At 35.2% G+C, this 18,673-nt stretch overlaps 2 protein-coding genes across 2 annotated transcripts; both read left to right on the plus strand.

Moving 5' to 3' along the window:
- The first annotated feature begins 673 nt into the window (after positions 1-673).
- Positions 674-18,658, plus strand: LOC123700417 (protein Wnt-11-like). Its single transcript, XM_045647629.1, has 7 exons — positions 674-1,029; positions 11,416-11,651; positions 15,566-15,776; positions 15,957-16,244; positions 16,397-16,559; positions 16,840-17,093; positions 17,438-18,658. Exons 1-7 carry the CDS (start codon positions 956-958, stop codon positions 17,613-17,615), a joined length of 1,404 nt encoding a protein of 467 aa, XP_045503585.1. The 5' UTR covers positions 674-955; the 3' UTR covers positions 17,616-18,658.
- Positions 10,034-11,183, plus strand: LOC123700426. The gene has a single exon (XM_045647639.1). It carries the CDS (start codon positions 10,041-10,043, stop codon positions 11,088-11,090), a length of 1,050 nt encoding a protein of 349 aa, XP_045503595.1. The 5' UTR covers positions 10,034-10,040; the 3' UTR covers positions 11,091-11,183.
- Positions 18,659-18,673: the final 15 nt, after the last annotated feature.

Consider the following 18,673-nt stretch of genomic DNA (forward strand, 5'->3'; position numbering starts at 1 on the left):
CTAAAAAAAATACTCATATAAAATAAATCAATTCGAAAGCCCACCGTTACTATAAACAATTTATCAATTTTTATCTAAATGGAATCTTAAAAGTTAAATCGTTTAAAATAACACTTCTGGAACAACTCTAAAAAGCATGAAGTGGTTGATTACGATGTGTTATACTGTAGTGGCATGTGAACGGGTAAATAAGCACCGAATCCGCGCATAATAGACACAATCCTTCACAATGAACGAATGCCCACTCGACTGAATTGATAAGTGGGTTGTACCGCGCGTGGGGAGCACAGCCGCCCGCCCGCCCGTTCCTAGCGTGCTCTCGCGTGGCTTTCAGACTCTTTGTTACTATCAGCTTTTTGCCTCGGAGGGTAAAAAGTGGATAAGTTAATTGGAAAAGTATTACAATGTTTTTTTTTTTATAATTTTCTCTACATTTAATAGGTAGGTACCTAATTATTAGTTAAGGCGATAAAAGTATTGAGGGAGCAATTAGGAAACAAAAAAATAAAAATATTTTTTATTTCAAACGTTTTTCGATGCCTCAAAACTTTTCTCTTGTATTGTAAATTGATATATATATATATATATATTTCTATCTACAAATATAAGTAGTTAATTAAATTAGTATACCTATCTAATTAATGAAAGCCAAGGTACTCAACGTTGGCCGCTCTGTGCAGTATTGAACTCTATGCGAGGTCGGAGTGGTCCGGCGCGGCAGGCGGCGCGGCCGGCTGACCGCTGTCCGCTCGCTGGCGGCTAGTGGCGCGGTGTTCCCCGGCGCGGTGCACTCGCACACTCGCACGCTGCTCTCACTCCACTCTCGTCTCGGCTTCAAAGCAATTCGGAGCTACAGATTTTCCCGCCAAATTTTTTCGCGCCCTTTCTCCACTCAAAACTTTTTAATTTTTGTCTAAACAAGTGCACAAGGACTAAATTATCGATTGACATAGTGATGCGTTGTTTCGTTGTGTTATTTATTTTATTTTTTGTTTTTTTACCGAGAGCGACAGAGGCGATTCGATGGTTGTGAGTATACGCATTTTTTTCATATTTTCTTACTCATATAAATATTTACAATACATTTTTTACTTAATCATAAAATATTTATTTTTAATGAAAACTATACAATACATTCCAGACCACTGGTCTGCTCTGACACCAAATTTTCTAAAATTATTTTATTTAAGCTATGTACATACATACTTAGTTACTTAGTTGAAAGGTAAAATAAAGTATTTAGCTTATTCCAAATATTATTTTATTACCTATAGATATTTCATTATTATGAATTGATATAGTTACCTACACTATTACGTATCATCAATAATAATAATGTGTTCAGTGTTACCGAAAGTTTTCGGTAACACATTATTAGGTATTTGGTAATATTAAGTTCTTGCTGTTAGGTAAATGTAGGTAATATATACCTGTACTAATTGTTATTTATGTATATGATCCTATTTTATACGGATTATTATGCCAAGCACAAATGATATTATTAAAACATTACCTATTTATTTAATCAATTAATTAAGTAGTTCATAAGAGCACTACCACATTTTTTCTTGTATAAAACTTTTATGTACGTACTATGTAGGTACAAACTAAAATTGTATCTATGGGTTAATTTATGAATCTCATTCGTCTTCGATTACCTATAAAGATCAAATTAATAATTCTTATTTTATTAATTGTCGCAATTGTTGATTTCAAATCACATTGAAACAAAGACAAGGGTTTAATACTATAATGAAGGGGTGATACTATATTGCATAATCGAGAATCGAGATGAATATGGTATACTCAATGTGCATTGTAGTCTAGTGTTAGGTATTTATTACTTACCTAATTGAATAAATCAATGCAAAAAATCAAGTTCCAAATTGTCCATACCGCGCTGATATCGATGTATTTACCCAATCATTATATTTAAATAACATTTTTTTTTGTTATAACTACTGCCTAAGGTACTTTTGAATAAAACTGGCCAAATGCGAGTCGGAATCGCGCACCGCGGGTTCTGAACAAACAACCCTACCTATTTCTTAATATGTTATAACTTTCATTTTATTTTTTCTTTTATCTAGATGGCGTTATGTGCTAAATTTTCAAGACTGTGTTTACGGGAACCCTGTAGGTTTTGATTCCCTTGCGAATGTCAAAGTGTCATGAATGTCTTGTGAAAAGTTGCAACATAAACGGCTCTATCTTATGATTGCGAGGGCTAATAAGTTTATGAAATATAACTAACTACCTAACTACAGGGAAATAAAAAGAAAGAGTTTTTCTGCCTAGCAAATATCTATTTATAAAACAATAATTATAAATTTTGGGTGTGCACTATATAAAAATAATTCGAATTTACTTTTATAAACTACTTATACCTTTAAAATAAATAACACTTCCTTAAATTGAATTATATCTCTGTAACACACACATAGAACAAATGGCAAAGGAATTGATTTACAGGGTATAATTTTCTTCACAAGTTCAATTGTAGAGTGTAGGAGGTAAGGTAACCCGACGCCCCTGCGTCCATCGTGCCCTAATTGAACATTGCACTAATGAGCAGCGTTGTTCCGTTGCAGCCCACAATTATTCGCCCCCGAGATTAAACCCGGAAATATCTCTGGAAATCCGAGCTTTGACGCCAATACAATTGGACTATCGATTCCAATTATTTTGCACAAACATTAATTACGACTGTTAGGATTACATGGGACTCGTAACTCGAATTGATTTATTATTTTTTAAGAATATTTTCTTCTGTTACATAATTAACCGTAACTAACTATAGTTAATCCCTTTTGTGTTAAAGCGAATTGAACATAATATTATTGTGTAGACTCGCATGAGAAGTTATTTACGGAATGAACTTTTGACAATCATGTTCAGTATCAGCTAAGGCTTTTAATTCTGACCTATTTATCCGAACTGATGGTTAGAAATAGGTACTTATTAATATGAAGGCAACTAATATTATTAATAATAGCATTCTTTAGACTTCCGTCATAGCCATATCAATCATCAAATATAAGTGTAATTAGATCCATTATAGGTATAGGTAAAGGTAAGTATTACTTTCATAACTGCGGCCAACTTAAATACTAGGAACCATAATTACTTATTTATTCTCATTTATGGCAAGTTTATGGCTATCAAAATGAACTTTCACCTAAATGTAAACAAAACATATATATATTTGTAACATTTTTACGACATTCAACTGCATTCCTTCACGCAGACCGAAAACTATTTCAAAATACCTAAATATATTATTATTAGACTTGCCATCTAAAACTATAAATCTTATGTTTTTTTTAATAATATAGAAATAGACTAATATATGTTAAGTCATAAAATGTTTTGCTATTAAATATTTTCTAAAAATGTATGACTAAGTACCTACGTAGAGCTTACGGAGAGATACAACCAACCAATGCATGAAAATTGTGCGTTGGGTTAAGTAGATATACATCGGTCACATCGATAATAATTTGTGAATACTACATCAGGGTATCAGTTAATTATAAATTGGTATCATAAAACGTAGAGCTTATTGGCATTATGAAAATATATCTACGATTTAACTTTCAATCTCCAGCTCATCTCCAGCAAGGTTTTAATTTAGAATTATTAGTATTTAGTATCCATATATGCTCGATATAGTCTTCAAAACAGATGGATTTAAAATTTTAGGGTTCCGAACCACAAAAGAGAAAAAACGGAACCCGTAGGTATAAGATCACTTTGTTGTCCGTGTGTCTCAGTAGACAGACAGTTCTGTCAAGACCATTTTCCTCACGACCACGTAGAGGTATCAAGCTAAAATCTGCATTAAATAGTCAAGTCCCTGGATGCTTTGACAATTTTATTGTTCAGCTAAAAAAAATACTACCGTTTATGCTGAAAAGTATCGAAATTTGCAAGGGAATTAAAACCTACCTACAGGGTACATGTCGGTCGTGAACACAGAATCTTGAAATTTGATACAAAGCAAAGTGCTATACCACCAGATAAAGCATAAATTTAGTTACAACATATAATGAAAAATAGGTTTGTTCGCAACCTTCGGTGCTCGAGTCCGACTCGCATTTGGCCAATTTTTTTAGTTTGTTACTTCTAATTATTATGGTTTAAATGTTCATATAAACCGATTTGAACTGTTTTCACTTTTTAATAGATTTAGTATATTATGTGATTATAATATTACGTACTTATATATGATATTAATAGTCACAATAATAATTATAAATTATATAGGTGGGTATATAAGGAAGGGAAATAAAGTTAAAAGAACCATGAATTACCATCTGTAAGTAATTCGCGTGAGAAGAAAGATTTAGTTTTCGCCGAGTTAGCAAGGGCCCGGCCCGTGTGTGGCAGACCGAAAAAAATAATTTTTCTCGCTCGAGTTCCTACTGTGACTTTTCCAGGCGGTCGTCCCGTGCATCTGGCAGGGCCTATTATTATAAGGGGACGGTTCTTAATGCCCTCTTAGGTATTTTTATATGACTGCCATCTTAGTTTTTACGATTGTGATTTTTATTGAATTCTACATCTATAAGTTTAGTCGGAGCGGGCGACTCGGCTGTGGGTGAAGGAGAAATACGGGCCACTTCAGAAGATTTATTTTATTGCTCTGAATCGGACAGAAAATTCTTTATACGACTCACTATAAACGTAGGTAGACGTCGTAATTGGTCATACAGGTTGTTACAATAACTAATTACCCATTTCTTAATTGCCAGGAGGAACTTAGAGAAACATCTAATTACGATGTTTACTTTGTAATAATTGCGGAAGAGCATTGTATTCCAAAAATAAGTAGGTACATACCTATACCTGTTTTTATTCTATCAATATAATCAATCAAATAAACATATCGTAGATATATTATTAAATTTATTGTTAAAAATTACCTAGGTACTTTATGATCCTTCACCAAATGAAACATTTACGCTCTTTTTAAAAAAGTTTTATTTTAAAAGTGCTGATTAAGACTATGGTGCACAACAGTCCATAAACATGTAGAAGGTATATGTGTAGGGCTTCGCGAGGGCTAATTTTGCGGAGTGCCGGGCGAGTAACGATTAGGTACCCTATATGGCTAAGTATACCTTTGTATTATGTAGGTCTGTTTCGATCCACTATAATCGCTTTCTATAAAAAGGTTTCATTGTTCACAAGGCGATCGTTTTATGAACGAATGTAAAGCTAACCCTTGTTATCGAACTAATGCTATTTTTACACCAAAACGACGGGCCATCTCGTAATGGTTTTTGTAGATATAACAAGAAATAAGTGCAACAAATCGCTTCGTGCACGATTCATTTGATCTGACACAAATTTATCCGCGCCACAGCGCTCTTTATTTACGCCGACGACGATGTACACTTTGTCCTGACAAATTCATAAATTACCGACATCCTTGCACCAGAGCGTATATGCTTAGCTTTAATCTTATTCACCGATTTCTTGTTTAACCGCATCGACAGTCTCTTTGAAGTGTGACGCATTTATCAATGAGCTGTGGATTTACTGTACCGTAAGTCAATTATACTAATGGCACACATTCATATCGGACATTTAGTTATGTTTCTAGTTTTACTATTATACTATTATTATAAAACACACATAGACCTTTGTAAATCCTTGCTGTGTTGTTATCAGTGCGGATTTACACAATGTCAGGTTGCCGACAGCCGAGCAGTACCTAGGTATGGTTATATTTATTTTATAGAACTACAAATTGAAAATAATTTAATATTAAAAAGACCGTGACGTTAAACTAATCAAAATTCTAAATCAAAATATAATAATAAATCTTTAATAATTAGATATTGGATAATTTTTATCTGTTCTATTTCGCAGAAGAGCAGACCGGCATATATTGGAGTGGAATCGATTTATATTTCTGAGAATCAAAAGAAAAGAAAGCGAGGTGGTTAGTAGGTAATTTATAATCTTGTAACAGTGACGAACTGACTCCAGAGAAGTCATGCTGTCTGGAGTAAATCTTTGGTTTATAGCAAACAGTGGAAAAGTTGCATGAATAGACAATAAGTATGCCTACATTCACACCTACATTCATATCAACCTTACGATTTAATCATAGATTACTGTTGAGGTTACTGTTTATTTACAAGGAAGAAGTAAATACTTCGTTTCACTTGCACTTCATTTATTGACATCCAGTCTATTGTACCTACCTACCTATCTATGTTACTGCATATGAGTAAAATAATAATCCGTTAGCCTAGGCTATATTCCAAGTTTTTTTACACAAAATTTAATCGTTTAATAATAACATTATTTACAATTGCAGAATATTAAAATCCAAAGGTGTTTTTACATTCATATTTCGCAATCCTATTAAAACTGTAAAGATAAGGCACGTCGCCCGACCCCTCTAGTCCACAATCCTCGGCCAGAGTAATACCGCTGCATGTAAAGTATTCAAAAACAAGCACGTTACCTATTCAAGTCTTGTTTATATAAACCAGAACGTAGGTAATTATAGTCAACCCTTCATGTATACCTACGTATTGTGATAAACAATAATACAAGTTCGTACATATACAATATGCATGATGACAAACATTTTCGGGGCTGTAAAGTGTAACTATGTAGCAGTATTTATTTTTCAGAGTATTTTCTTTATATATAATAAAAACTAGCTGCTCCGCGCGGTTTCACCCCCGTGGCTCCACTCCTGTTGGTAGTAGCGTGATGATATATAGCCTATAACCTTCCTCGATAAATGGGCTATCTAACACCGAAAGAATTTTTCAAATCGGACCAGTAGTTCCCGAGATTAGCGCGTCCAAACAAACCAACTCTTCAGCTTTATAATATTAGTATAGATATTATGCGTAGTTTTAACATTATTAACGTAAGTTTTATTCCAATGAAATTTACACCATTAAATAACAATTGTGCCTTAAAGAGGATGATTTAGACAAATCGCCCTTGTATTGTACAATTTGTTGAGTAATCCTTGCATTTGTTTCAATTATTTCGACTTCCTATGTGCTCCTTTAAGTTTGCCCACATTTAAATAGGAAATGGGATTTTCAAGTGCGTGCTCTGCATAAACAAGTTAAATTATAATTTAATGATAATGCTACTCGTGTTGTTTGCTCATTTTGTATGAGATTTTAGGATAGGAGCGTAAACCTCACATTAATAATGAAATGGGACTTCAGATATGTATTTGTAGAACGTGAAATGCTTTCATAATAACATACTCATTGTCTATGTACATTTGTGTAATCTATAACTACGTGTAGTACATTATTGCTCTCCCTAATTAATACGGGGACATCAAATTCACCCGTAGTTGTCTTTGATTAATAGTAGTCATTATACAAGTAGCTTTTGTGAGTGTGTCGAATGGTACATAATTAGAGTATCATTGTAGTCGTGTCTAATGGGGCATGGAAGCTTACTGACGCGCGACAGGAGACCAGTTGTTTGTCAAGAAATAAATCAGAACTGATGGGAGGACCGACCGAGGACCGCTCATTCCTACCCTAATTACTACATATTTGCAGTAAAGCCAACTTAAAATTTTTGTATTTGTTTAATTTTAGATCAATAATTGCTTTAACTTCTAATATGATAGATACAAGCTATTTTGCTTCTCGATCCTGTAATTAATTTGCGAAAAATTTTAGATCAGAAATCTAGGTACGAAATACTTATATTTAAAGCGTGGCTCACATATATTTTCTCTTGGAGCTCGTCTCTATACCTTGCATTGATAGGAAATAAAATAGAATGCTTTTTGATTCCACTAGCTAATACAGCTATATTATATCCAAAAATTTTATAATACCTACACAATCGATTGATGAGGCAGAGGTACATGTAACTTTGGTAACTTTCACCTAAAAAATACGATTTGTTTTTTTTTTAACATAAACTTGTTGGTGGTACCTACAGCACACGCACGCTATAACAATCATACAACGTTTAATCATCATTAAAGCCGAATCAGCGGCGCGGCTGCGGCGACGGTTGGACTCGCAACAGCTGCTTTGGCTTGTGAACAGTTTTTGCGTTTATTGATAATTTGGGTTTAAAATGACTTGCAATCGTTTTATTATTTAGTTTAATGTTCTAACTGAAACTTAAAATCAGACTAGGTAGGTACTAAATCAATGAATAAGAAAAATGGCCTATAATAGTTCAGGATACATCGCCCATTTTTGCAAGTGACTACTATCAAGCTAATTTTCCGTTTGTAGCTTTATTTTGATGAGACGCCCAATAATTTCGTGTACGAAAGTCTCGATTGTGGTAGCTAACACAGATAACAAGGATAAAAATTTTTGATTTGATGGTTCTCAAATATTTATTATCTACTAACTGAATTTTTTTTTGTTCAATCTCAAGATAATTACCTAAATTATTCGAAAAAATATTTGTCCTACAAAATCCAAAGTGTCCAAAGTGTATCGATAACGAGGTCATCATAAATGATTACTAACAAGCTGATTTTTTTGTTTTCACTTAGTTAATGTTTATATAATTCAACAGACATATTGTCCTACAAATTGCGTAATAAATATTTGAGAACCATCAAATCAAAAAAATTTATCCTTGTTATCTCTGTTAGCTACCACAATCGAGAGTTTCGTACACGAAATTATTCGGTGTCTCATCAAAATAAACCTACAAACGGAAAATCAGCTTGATAGTAGTCACTTGCAAAAATGGGCGATGTATCCTGAACTATAACGGGCTATCGCACAATCGCATTGACACGTTTAGTAGCGCTCAGATTACAAAAGGCCATCAGCGTAGGTATAAAATTTACACAATTATTAACATTGTAACCTATTTTATAATTATGTGCGTGAACAAAACACAAAGCGGTTAAGCAAAGAAGGTCGGTGGTCTTTTATCCTGTAACAAAACCAGTTATGATAAAGCGGTCCCCTTTGCCGGTCTATACGGGCTTTTGTCTCCTAGATCAAGATAGACGCGTAAAATTTGATACGGGAATTATTTTATTTTATTGTATGCGCACGTGCGTTGCGTGACGAATAAGATAATGTTCGGTACAGAGCCGGCGCAGAATAGTAGATTGCGCTTGAATTGACTATAATGTTAATTTGGCTATGGGTGAAACTGTGTATTAAATTCGCGATTTAGTTCTATAGTAATGAACGCTTACTAACAGTTCCCTTAGTATAAAGCGTAGGGCGCGTAAATAGCTTCGAACGATCGACGAGATTCCGGCATCACACGTCACCGATGACGTTGCGTGCAAGATGCTTAGGTACACAATTCTAGGCCAAACTATAAGAATGGAAAACGATTACATGGGTTTATAAAGGGGTTGATACAGTTTATAACTCTTAAATGTAATTATAATAATTTACCAAGAGGATAGACATAATGATTGACATACATGGTAGTAAGTACATTTAGTTAGATATATTTAATAGAAAAAAATGTAGGTTAAAAAATTAAAATACCTACTCATACTATAAATCATGAAGTTCTGTCTGTTTAGTCGCACTACTACTTAAGTTTTCCTGATTCTTTTACAATGGCAATTACAGAAACTAATAACTGTCCTAACTAATCAGTTCTTGAAATGCGAGCTTTTTTCACGGAATCGGAAGTCACCGGCAAGCAAAAGTAGCGCCTGTCCTTGGCAGGCACCACGTCAATGAAATTTAATATTCCAACCATAACCCAGTTATCGTAATAGGTACGTTTATAAAAAGTTGCAACCGCGGTATTCCTCGTTTAAGGGAGGGTTCAGGTAGTACCATTTGCCCGCCCGTCACTGCCGCACGTAAGCTGTGTTCACTTCAACGAACTTACTACGCACCTTAAGGCATTTTAAAAGTTTTATTTTATAATAATTCACATGCATTACATCTTTGTAACTTCAGTGTGAGTTAAAACATTATGAAATTAAAAATATATTTTTGTTTTTTCAGGAGAGCAGTTAATAGGGCCGATTATTTATTTATTCTATTCTTTTTCAGCTGATCAATTATTTATTATGCAGATAGATGCGATATGGACGACAAGTACAATTTGCTTTGACAAACAACATGAGTTTATTTGTTGATTTACGGCAGATTAAATCATCAGTAACAAGTCTTTCAGAAATGGTAGACAAAATATCGAGTTCGGTCTGTAAAGACACCCCATATCATGGGCGAAAAAAAAGTGTAGACTCTGCACTCTTTGGAAACATTTACAAGCCTGCTACTTTAGGCCTTGGAGTAAGATTCTCACAAAGTCAAGAAGATATTTTGGAAAATATGCCATCGTCTAGATTAAGGAGCCATATGTCGCTCCCCAATTTAGGGAAATCGGAAAATGTTGATAAGTTATCTATGTCACATGAAAATAAAACGAAAATTATTGAAATTGATGATAATACAGAAAAGCAGACGCTGTGTAATATGACATCAGATCAATTAAATAATTTAATAATTGCTTCTTTAAACAATAGACCACATTTTGATGACAGTGGTGAAACGCATCCTATGGATTTCTTAGAAAATGTTAAATATTATATATCTGAATTGAATATGCCAGAGAAAAAGCAACTACCATTTATCATATCTTGCCTTAGTGGTGTTCCTCTTATGTGGGTACGCTGTTTTAAAAATGAATTTAATAATATCGATACATTTTATTCTTCCTTTGAAGAAGAATTTTGGGGTTCCGAAAGACAAAAGACAGTCTTGTACGACATGAAGTTGGGAAAATATAATGAAAACGATTCACGTCTTACTATGTCTGAATACTTTTTATCAAAAGTAACTAATTACAAACATTTGAATCCTCCGCCATCAGATCTGGAAATAATATATTCTCTAGCTGCTCATTTTCCATCAGCCGTAGAATTGGAATTACGTTTAGCGCCAAAACCAACACTACGAGAAGCATACAGCCTGCTTCGACGAAGAGAAGGCGAAGGCAATGACTTTCTACCAAATTACTTGTATGAGATGTGTGAAGCATTTCAGCGAGGATTGCCACCGCAATCAGCTCGTCGAAATGATTTTATAACTCAACCGTCTGGCGAAGAAACGAAAAGGACAAAATAGTTTTCTAAAAGAAAAAAAATACTTATTTAATTTTGAACACATATTTTAATTTAGGATGTACCGAATTCGAATAAAAAATATTTATTGCAGAAAATATACATGCACTTTAAAAAACCTGTTTTATTTTATACCTTTGAAATAATAATAGCGAAATACATATATGAATAAATAATGTCTAAGCATTAAATGATCAAATTTAATATGGCAATAACCACAATTATTTAAGTGATCAAATTATTTGCAATAAAATTATATTAGATTTTTCATACCAAATTATTATTATTCAGTGTTCTGTTCATGTACCTACTACGTTAATTATTCACAGAGCCTTGCACGATACTGAAGGTAATTGGACAGAAAGTGACTGCTGGGACGCAAAACAAAATGGAATGCTATGGAGTGACCAGGCGCGTGTGTGTAGGCGACAGCCGACAGCGATGCCGCATGTCGCGGCAGCGGCCAGGCTGGCACGATCAGCTTGCCTTTCTGCACATGCTGGTGAACGATGGAACTGTTCGTCTATTGAATTAGCTCCGAAATTCACACCAGATTTGCTAACAGGTTAGTATTTGTTTTGAATGTTAGCAAATTATACAATTCGATCCTTGCATCTAAATTCAAGGAAAAACCTTATTTCAACTAGGTAGGTAGGTACGTATAGGTATATGGGTCATGTTATCTATGGTATATTTGATCGCTAGGGTTACTGTTCTACGATTGTTTTTTGCAGGAATTATTTTCCAAAATAATGAGAGCTTCCACTTCTCTTTATACACCCCGCTTCCTAGTGAAACTGCTGTCAAAATCTACCCATACTTTTCCAAGGATAACCGAATGAACAGGCAAATACTATAGAAGATAATAATTGTCATTTTGAAAAGTTTATACTATATTATAATTATTCGTTGATATACCCAAATATGTGGAAAAGCTTAAAATAAAAGTACTACGGTTTCCAATTAGTCTAATAGAAAAGTGGAAGTGCCCTTGCGAGCATGTAAGTTTAATCAAATTAGGAAAGTCTGCACTTCGTCGGTCTGTATCAATTCCATTTCATTAAAGTTTCTTCACGAGTGCAGTGTACCGGTGAATCCGTTCTATGTCGACGAGAACTTCCGACAATCATGATAGATAAGAAAGGCGAGTTTACAGAGTCTTTTAAATCAACGGCGGACATTGTGCGAGAGCGGCTAGCGTAACGACATCGCAGCGCCCTTTCTTTACCCGTTGTCTCGGTTCCGCATTAAACATTCTATTAACATTTAGTGAATGCTTTTATTTATTACTTTTCGGATAATTAATTTTTAACGTTACATTAAATAACTGCTTTCAAACATTTTATTTACCTACTGATTTCAATTTGAACTACATAACTACGTGTTTTGTGTTTATTCGTTGCGTGTCATCATGAAAATTATTCAGAAACCATCCTCAATATCATGTCAATACCTAAAGTCGTGAATACCGTGACATAACTCCCTACGTACATTCAAATATAAAATAATACTTGTAGGTATACGGTTTTGCGAAACTTTAAATTGCAGCATAGTACGGTAGAGCAAAAGGAATACGAACGAAAATTGCTTGGAAATGGAATATATTTTTCGTGCTATGACGAATATACTATACCATAAATAATTGCGTTTGTATCGTTTCCGTGTCACTCTATTGATCTTTTTTGACAAATTACCGTCCACAACATCGCGTGGTAATAACACTGAAACGCGATAGGAAGTACCGAGCTGTTTTACCTAAATACTATTATGAAAGTCATACCTTCGCAATTTTTATATATTAAGTATAAAAAGTTTTTATTTTGGTTAAATTGAACATTTTTATCTTTTCGTCGATAATAATCTTAACCTTCTGGTATCTTTTAAAAGTTTTGCAATTTTGCGAAATACTTATACTCAGATCGTATAGCTTGGAAGAAATAATAAAACGACGACCTGGAATTTAGAAAAAGGAAAAATCGACACACAGCAATGTTTTTCTAGTTTTAGCGTGTTCTGCGACATTTAGATAGGGAGGCGAGGTAGCTAAATGGCGTAATTAAACGGCGCCGTCGAGACTTATCAAAATCGATAGATAAAATAATTTCGAAAAGAAAAGCTTCTATGGTAAAAACCATTTTAGCGGTGGGTTTGGCGTGTACGGATTTTCAAAAATGTAAAAAAAAATAGTTACTTGGGCATTCTCGAGCGCGTCAGATATTCATACTACGTATGCCCCAAGTGCCTCTGATAACAACGGTATACTAATCTGCCGGTTTGCGTGGTGGGGCTAGGCATATTAATTCGTCAAAAATGCACAAAAAAAAAATTTACTCGAGCGCGTCAGATTTTCGGAAGGGGTGTTAAGTAGGCGCCAAGGAAGCTCCCCTTAAAAAAACTGCCGATTTCGGCGTGACGATAAGTTACGATGAATTTTTGAAAATGCAGAAAAAAAAAGTCCTTTTGAAATACTCGAGCGCGTCAGATTTTCATAGGGGAGGTTTATCTCGGACTCCTGAAAGCATATTTTCTTAATCTGACAAAAATGTTGGTGGGTTCTCTTAATCTGACCGAAAAAGGTTTGAGAGTTTCTTTTTTTTAATCATCGTTATTTCATATCAATTTTTCTTACCACCCTCAGTTTTCGAGATATACTCAAAAAACCGGGAGTTTGAGTTTTTATGATGCTTCAAGTAAAAAAAAATTAAACTTTGGACAAAAATGAAAAGAGACCTTTTTTTGTAAAATAAAATTACTTTTTTTGTTTATTTAAACTTTTTTTTTTGAAAAAGTAAAGTTCGCGACTTATATGCTGCAACGCGTTTTTCGGAAGACGAAATGGCTCCTCCAGACTTCCGGTCATGCGGAAACCGGCAGATTTTGTGTTTTTAGTAAGTTTTAGATTATATTCTTCAAAATAAAAATAAAAAAAATCGCGCTCGAGAATGCCGGGTTAACGTTTTTTTTTTACAAGTTCGCGACCCTATAACTCGGCGGCGTCAAGGACTTATGGTCAGATTAATTAAATTTAGTCTTAAAACACTAAAATCAACCCCCAATATCTTAATCTGACGCGCTCGAGTATTTCAGACTATCGATTTTTTTTTACTAATCTGATCGTCTATCCTAGGCGCGCGTCACTACATATAGAGCTAAATAGTGAAAAAGTTTGTTCTATTAGGTCTAAGGTATCTCTCATATCTTAAACTGCCACGCTCGAGTATTGCAGAAAATTCCCCTCTTCGCCTCCCTATCTAATTGTATCGTTGGCAACGGACCATGCCGGATACTGTCTACATGATTGTACTTTTACGAAATACGAGGCATTGTTTTGGTAGCCAGAGCAACTGCATACGCCATACAATTTAACTAATTCAATAAAATTATCCCTCAAACAAAATTACGTACGAATCTTTATTCAAGCCTAATACATTTTAATTAAAACTTTTATAAGCTACTATAGAAGGACAGCGCGAGGGAAAACTTTTCACAAACGCTAATTAGGTACATTACTTATGCGAAAGAAGTTGTAAATTATAATTTTAAGAAATAATTTTATAGAATGCTGACATACCAAGCTGACATAGGTCCACATTATATGGAAAATGAATGGGCATCATCATGACTTCTAGACAAGGGATTTGCCATCGTTCATCAATCTCCAAATCTTTATTGACATTTCGATTATCCCAATACGTTATCTTAGCTGCTTAAATTGAAAAGGATATCGATGATTTGATAGTTCGCCCAGAACAGGGTCGAGGTATAGTTAGTCGGACAAAAGATTTAATTACACGCATGAATCAAGCGTGTGGGCCGGGGAAGGAGGTCTGGGGCGGTCCAGCGATAGGAATACGGGGTGCAGTCACGCGCGAATCGCGTTGCGATGCACAATGATAAGCCAGTCTCTTCTATTGTACAGGTTCAGGACGTGCTGATGCTATCACATTGTTATCATGACTAATTAATAGAAACGCATTTAATTGATAAGCACCCTACCTAATAATAATTATACAAAACAATATGTAGCAATACTTTGAAAGTAGGTAACTAACTACTAAGTACATCTAAACGGTAATAAAGTTCCAGTGACATTTCGTAATATGATTACTGTAAGTGGGGGTATAAATTATAATAACTGCTTCGTTAGAAAGTATGGTTGTAAGGTTTCAATTTCAATAAAAAAAAACTTCACATTTACTCGATTTGCTTTATTTAAACAAAGAACATTAATAATTTTAGCATAACATTAGATATCAATTGTTCAAATACGTTTGAAATTTGATCGAAATTAACTCCCAGCTTAAACTGTCTGTCTAACATAGCTTACGAGTAGATAAATGGATGAGACTGAGGTTTTCAACTCCGTTGTTTAATTACTGTAAAAGTATTTTGATATATTCATTGTAGCAGTTCCGGTCTCTATGCTCCTTCACTTGTCAGATTTCATTGATATAATTGCGGTTGTTCACATTATACAAGGGACTCGCGAGCAAGCATACGTGTACGCGATGTCGGCAGCCGCGCTGTCTTGGACAGTGGCGCGAGCGTGTGCGTCGGGCGCGCTGGCCGCGTGCTCGTGCGCCGCGCCGCCCCGCGCGCCGCCGCGCCCGCCGCGCCAGGCCGCGCCGCCCGAGCCGCACGCGCGCTTCAAGTGGGGCGGCTGCGGGGACAACTTTCAGTGGGCCGAAAGGTACTTTTTAAAAGATTAATAAAGAGCGATAATTAAAATATAATGCTCGTTAGAAACAAGTCAACAGTTCGTGTTGCACAGTTGTTAGCTATCTTTTCTTTATAATGCAGTTCATAGTTTTATAGAGATTTTAGACTTACTTTATTTAAAAACAAGTACTAATTTGTTGTGATCGTTTAGATTCGCAAAACAATTCTTGGATGCACATGAAATTGATATCCGAGATGGTAATATAGAGGAGGACTATGATTTTGATACTACTACGATGGATAAACCAACTACTACAACGGAGCCCACTACACAACCGGTCCCAACAACGGCACCACCTGTGGTTATATTGGTTGATGATCAACCTGCTTCGCCAAATATTACCACCGCGACTCCGAGAAAAAAGGGGAGACGTGGTCGCAAGCGATTGCCAAGATCTCCGCGTCGTGGAAGACCAACAAGAAAACGATTCAGAGAACGGTAAGATAAAAAATATTCATTTAGAATTGTAATAACGTACCTACAATTGACATAAATTGATATAATGACATTTTATTATTATTAATACTTCTAAAGTAAAATATGGTATTAATTATGAAACATTTTGAACTCAGTATAACATATCATTATAGATACGAGTACGACGACAGAGGTTTCAAACATCGCAACATAGAATATCGTATGGCTGCGGACGACCCTCGCTTTGACCCTCAAGTGGATTTACAAACACGGCTCGAACGTTTACGTCCGCTCATAGCTTCTGCAAACTTGATGAACGGTCGCTTTGGTAGAAAAGTACGTAAATTATAAAATGAGCTGGATTTATTCTTTCTTAAATGTAGGTACTATAGCTTGAGCGAAAGATTTAGAGATAATTTAAAATATTTAAGCTTTTATTTTCACTAAGTAGTAATTGTCCAGTTATATTTATTACACTTAATAATAAATAATAATATTCTTATGTAATCTAATAAACTATATTTCTACAACAGAGTTGCAGAGTTATAGAGCATTTTGTTCTCAGATGTATGCTGTTTTCGGTAAATTTTCGGTAAATAATTGATTCAACTTACAGGTAATATCTAGCGGCATGCGTACGAAATGCACCTGCCACGGCGTGTCAGGCTCATGTTCGGTGCGCACGTGCTGGCGCTCGCTGGCCCCGCTGCAGCGCGCGGCGGCGGAGCTGGCCCGCGAGGCGGCGCGCGCGGGCCCGCTGCGGGCTCGGCGCCGCGCCGCTCGCCCCAAGCCGCGCCTGCGGTACGTCACGCCCAGCCCGGACTACTGCGAACCGGACCACGCAGCTGGATCACTCGGCACTCATGGCAGGTTAGTAGGATCATGTGAATATGTGTTAATTATGGCTTATCAGTTCCCATTTTAGATGGAAATTGTGTTGTCAGTTGTGTTCAGTGTTCTCAGTGCATGTTCTATGCCTTCTATGCAACCTTTTACGCTCATATAGATTACAATTTTATGCCTTAAGGTTCAATGAAATAAAAATAACTTAAAAACTTTATAGTTCACACTTACAGACTAAGATTCAAAAATATTTTATACTAGTTAAGTACTACTGTTCTCAAGTTTTTGGTATCTTGGCTATGGCAACAATTAGAGTCTCTAGGAGAAAAATATTTTAGAGAAAAATATTTTAATAAAATGAATGATCGTAGGAAATGCAACGCAAGCCTGGGCAGCGCAGCGGGCGGGTGCGGGCGGCTGTGCTGCGGGCGCGGGCGGCGCGCGCTGCGCCACTCGCGGCTTGAGCGCTGCCGCTGCCGCTACCACTGGTGCTGCCGCGTCGACTGCCAGCTCTGCCGCGTCACCAGCGAGGAGCACTACTGCAACTGACTGCATCACACATAACACGGCTTGAGAAACGCCGACTAGATTATAGTGTTGCCGTTTGAGATGTTAATACTCCATTTACTGTGTTCTTAATATATTTTATAATTAAATTATTATTTGGCCTCATTATTTTTATGTTTAAAAGTGTTTAAGAAAATTTTTTAATATAATATGTTCGTTTTTTAAGAAGAAATTGTTTCAAACCCATATAGAATAACGGAGAGTTCAGAATGTAAATGTGTGTTCTGTTCTTTTCAACTCTCGACGTGGCTCTTAGTTTAGTACCGGTATGCAGTAAGATTTGCTTTGCCATTTCTATACAGTCAGCTTCTATCATTAAGACAGTCTTCCTTAAGAGAATCCTTAGCGTATGTTGTAGCCTAGTTTTGTTGCTGATGTCCTTAAATAGTTTAAAGTACGTTCCAAATTTATTTTTCGTTTCAAAGGTTTATAAATTCGTACGTTCGTAGTATGTACCCACGTACGTACATAAACTTGTACCTTATCCTATTGGCAAAAAACTTGTATCAAAATTATTACAAATTTCCACAAAAACGCCGAGGATGTTTATAATACATACGTTTACTATTTCTTTATTATAAGACGTTTTAAAAATAAGTATTTGTAATGCCACCAAAGAAATTCCTACGCGTACAATAATGTACTAGTCATATTTTTTGGAATTGATGTATAATTTCTAGTTTATAAAATCATACGTGGATGCTTGTAGAAATTATTCTAATGTAATGTATTTATTTAACATATAAATCGATGTTGTACTTAGAATATCCACTTTTAATCCTTTATTTAGGCATAGATAATTAGACTATTCTGTACGACAATAAATGTGTGTAGTTTAGATGTAGGTGCGTTAGATATTATGCATGTATTTTTCCGCACAAATGTATCTTGTAAATAAAGTTTTAAAAATCATGATCTTAAAAATTGTATGAATTATGAGACAACGATATTAGAAATAAATAAAAATCTTAATAACTTATTTCCCTTTGTTGTCTCGACTGTAAATAAATTCGTACTTAGATTGATGTCGTAGTTTCATT

The sequence above is a fragment of the Colias croceus genome, chromosome 2 (genome assembly GCF_905220415.1).
Source record: "Colias croceus chromosome 2, ilColCroc2.1".
In the NCBI taxonomy this organism is placed as follows: domain Eukaryota; kingdom Metazoa; phylum Arthropoda; class Insecta; order Lepidoptera; family Pieridae; genus Colias; species Colias croceus.

Excerpts from the sequence above, each read along its gene's own strand:
- LOC123700417 (XM_045647629.1), top strand. The coding sequence starts at position 956 with ATGCGTTGTTTCGTTGTGTTATTTATTTTATTTTTTGTTTTTTTACCG. Across the intron at positions 11,652-15,565 it reads CACACCAGATTTGCTAACAG|GGACTCGCGAGCAAGCATAC; the intron begins GTTAGTATTTGT and ends ACATTATACAAG. Across the intron at positions 17,094-17,437 it reads TCACTCGGCACTCATGGCAG|GAAATGCAACGCAAGCCTGG; the intron begins GTTAGTAGGATC and ends GAATGATCGTAG.
- LOC123700426 (XM_045647639.1), top strand. The coding sequence starts at position 10,041 with ATGCGATATGGACGACAAGTACAATTTGCTTTGACAAACAACATGAGT.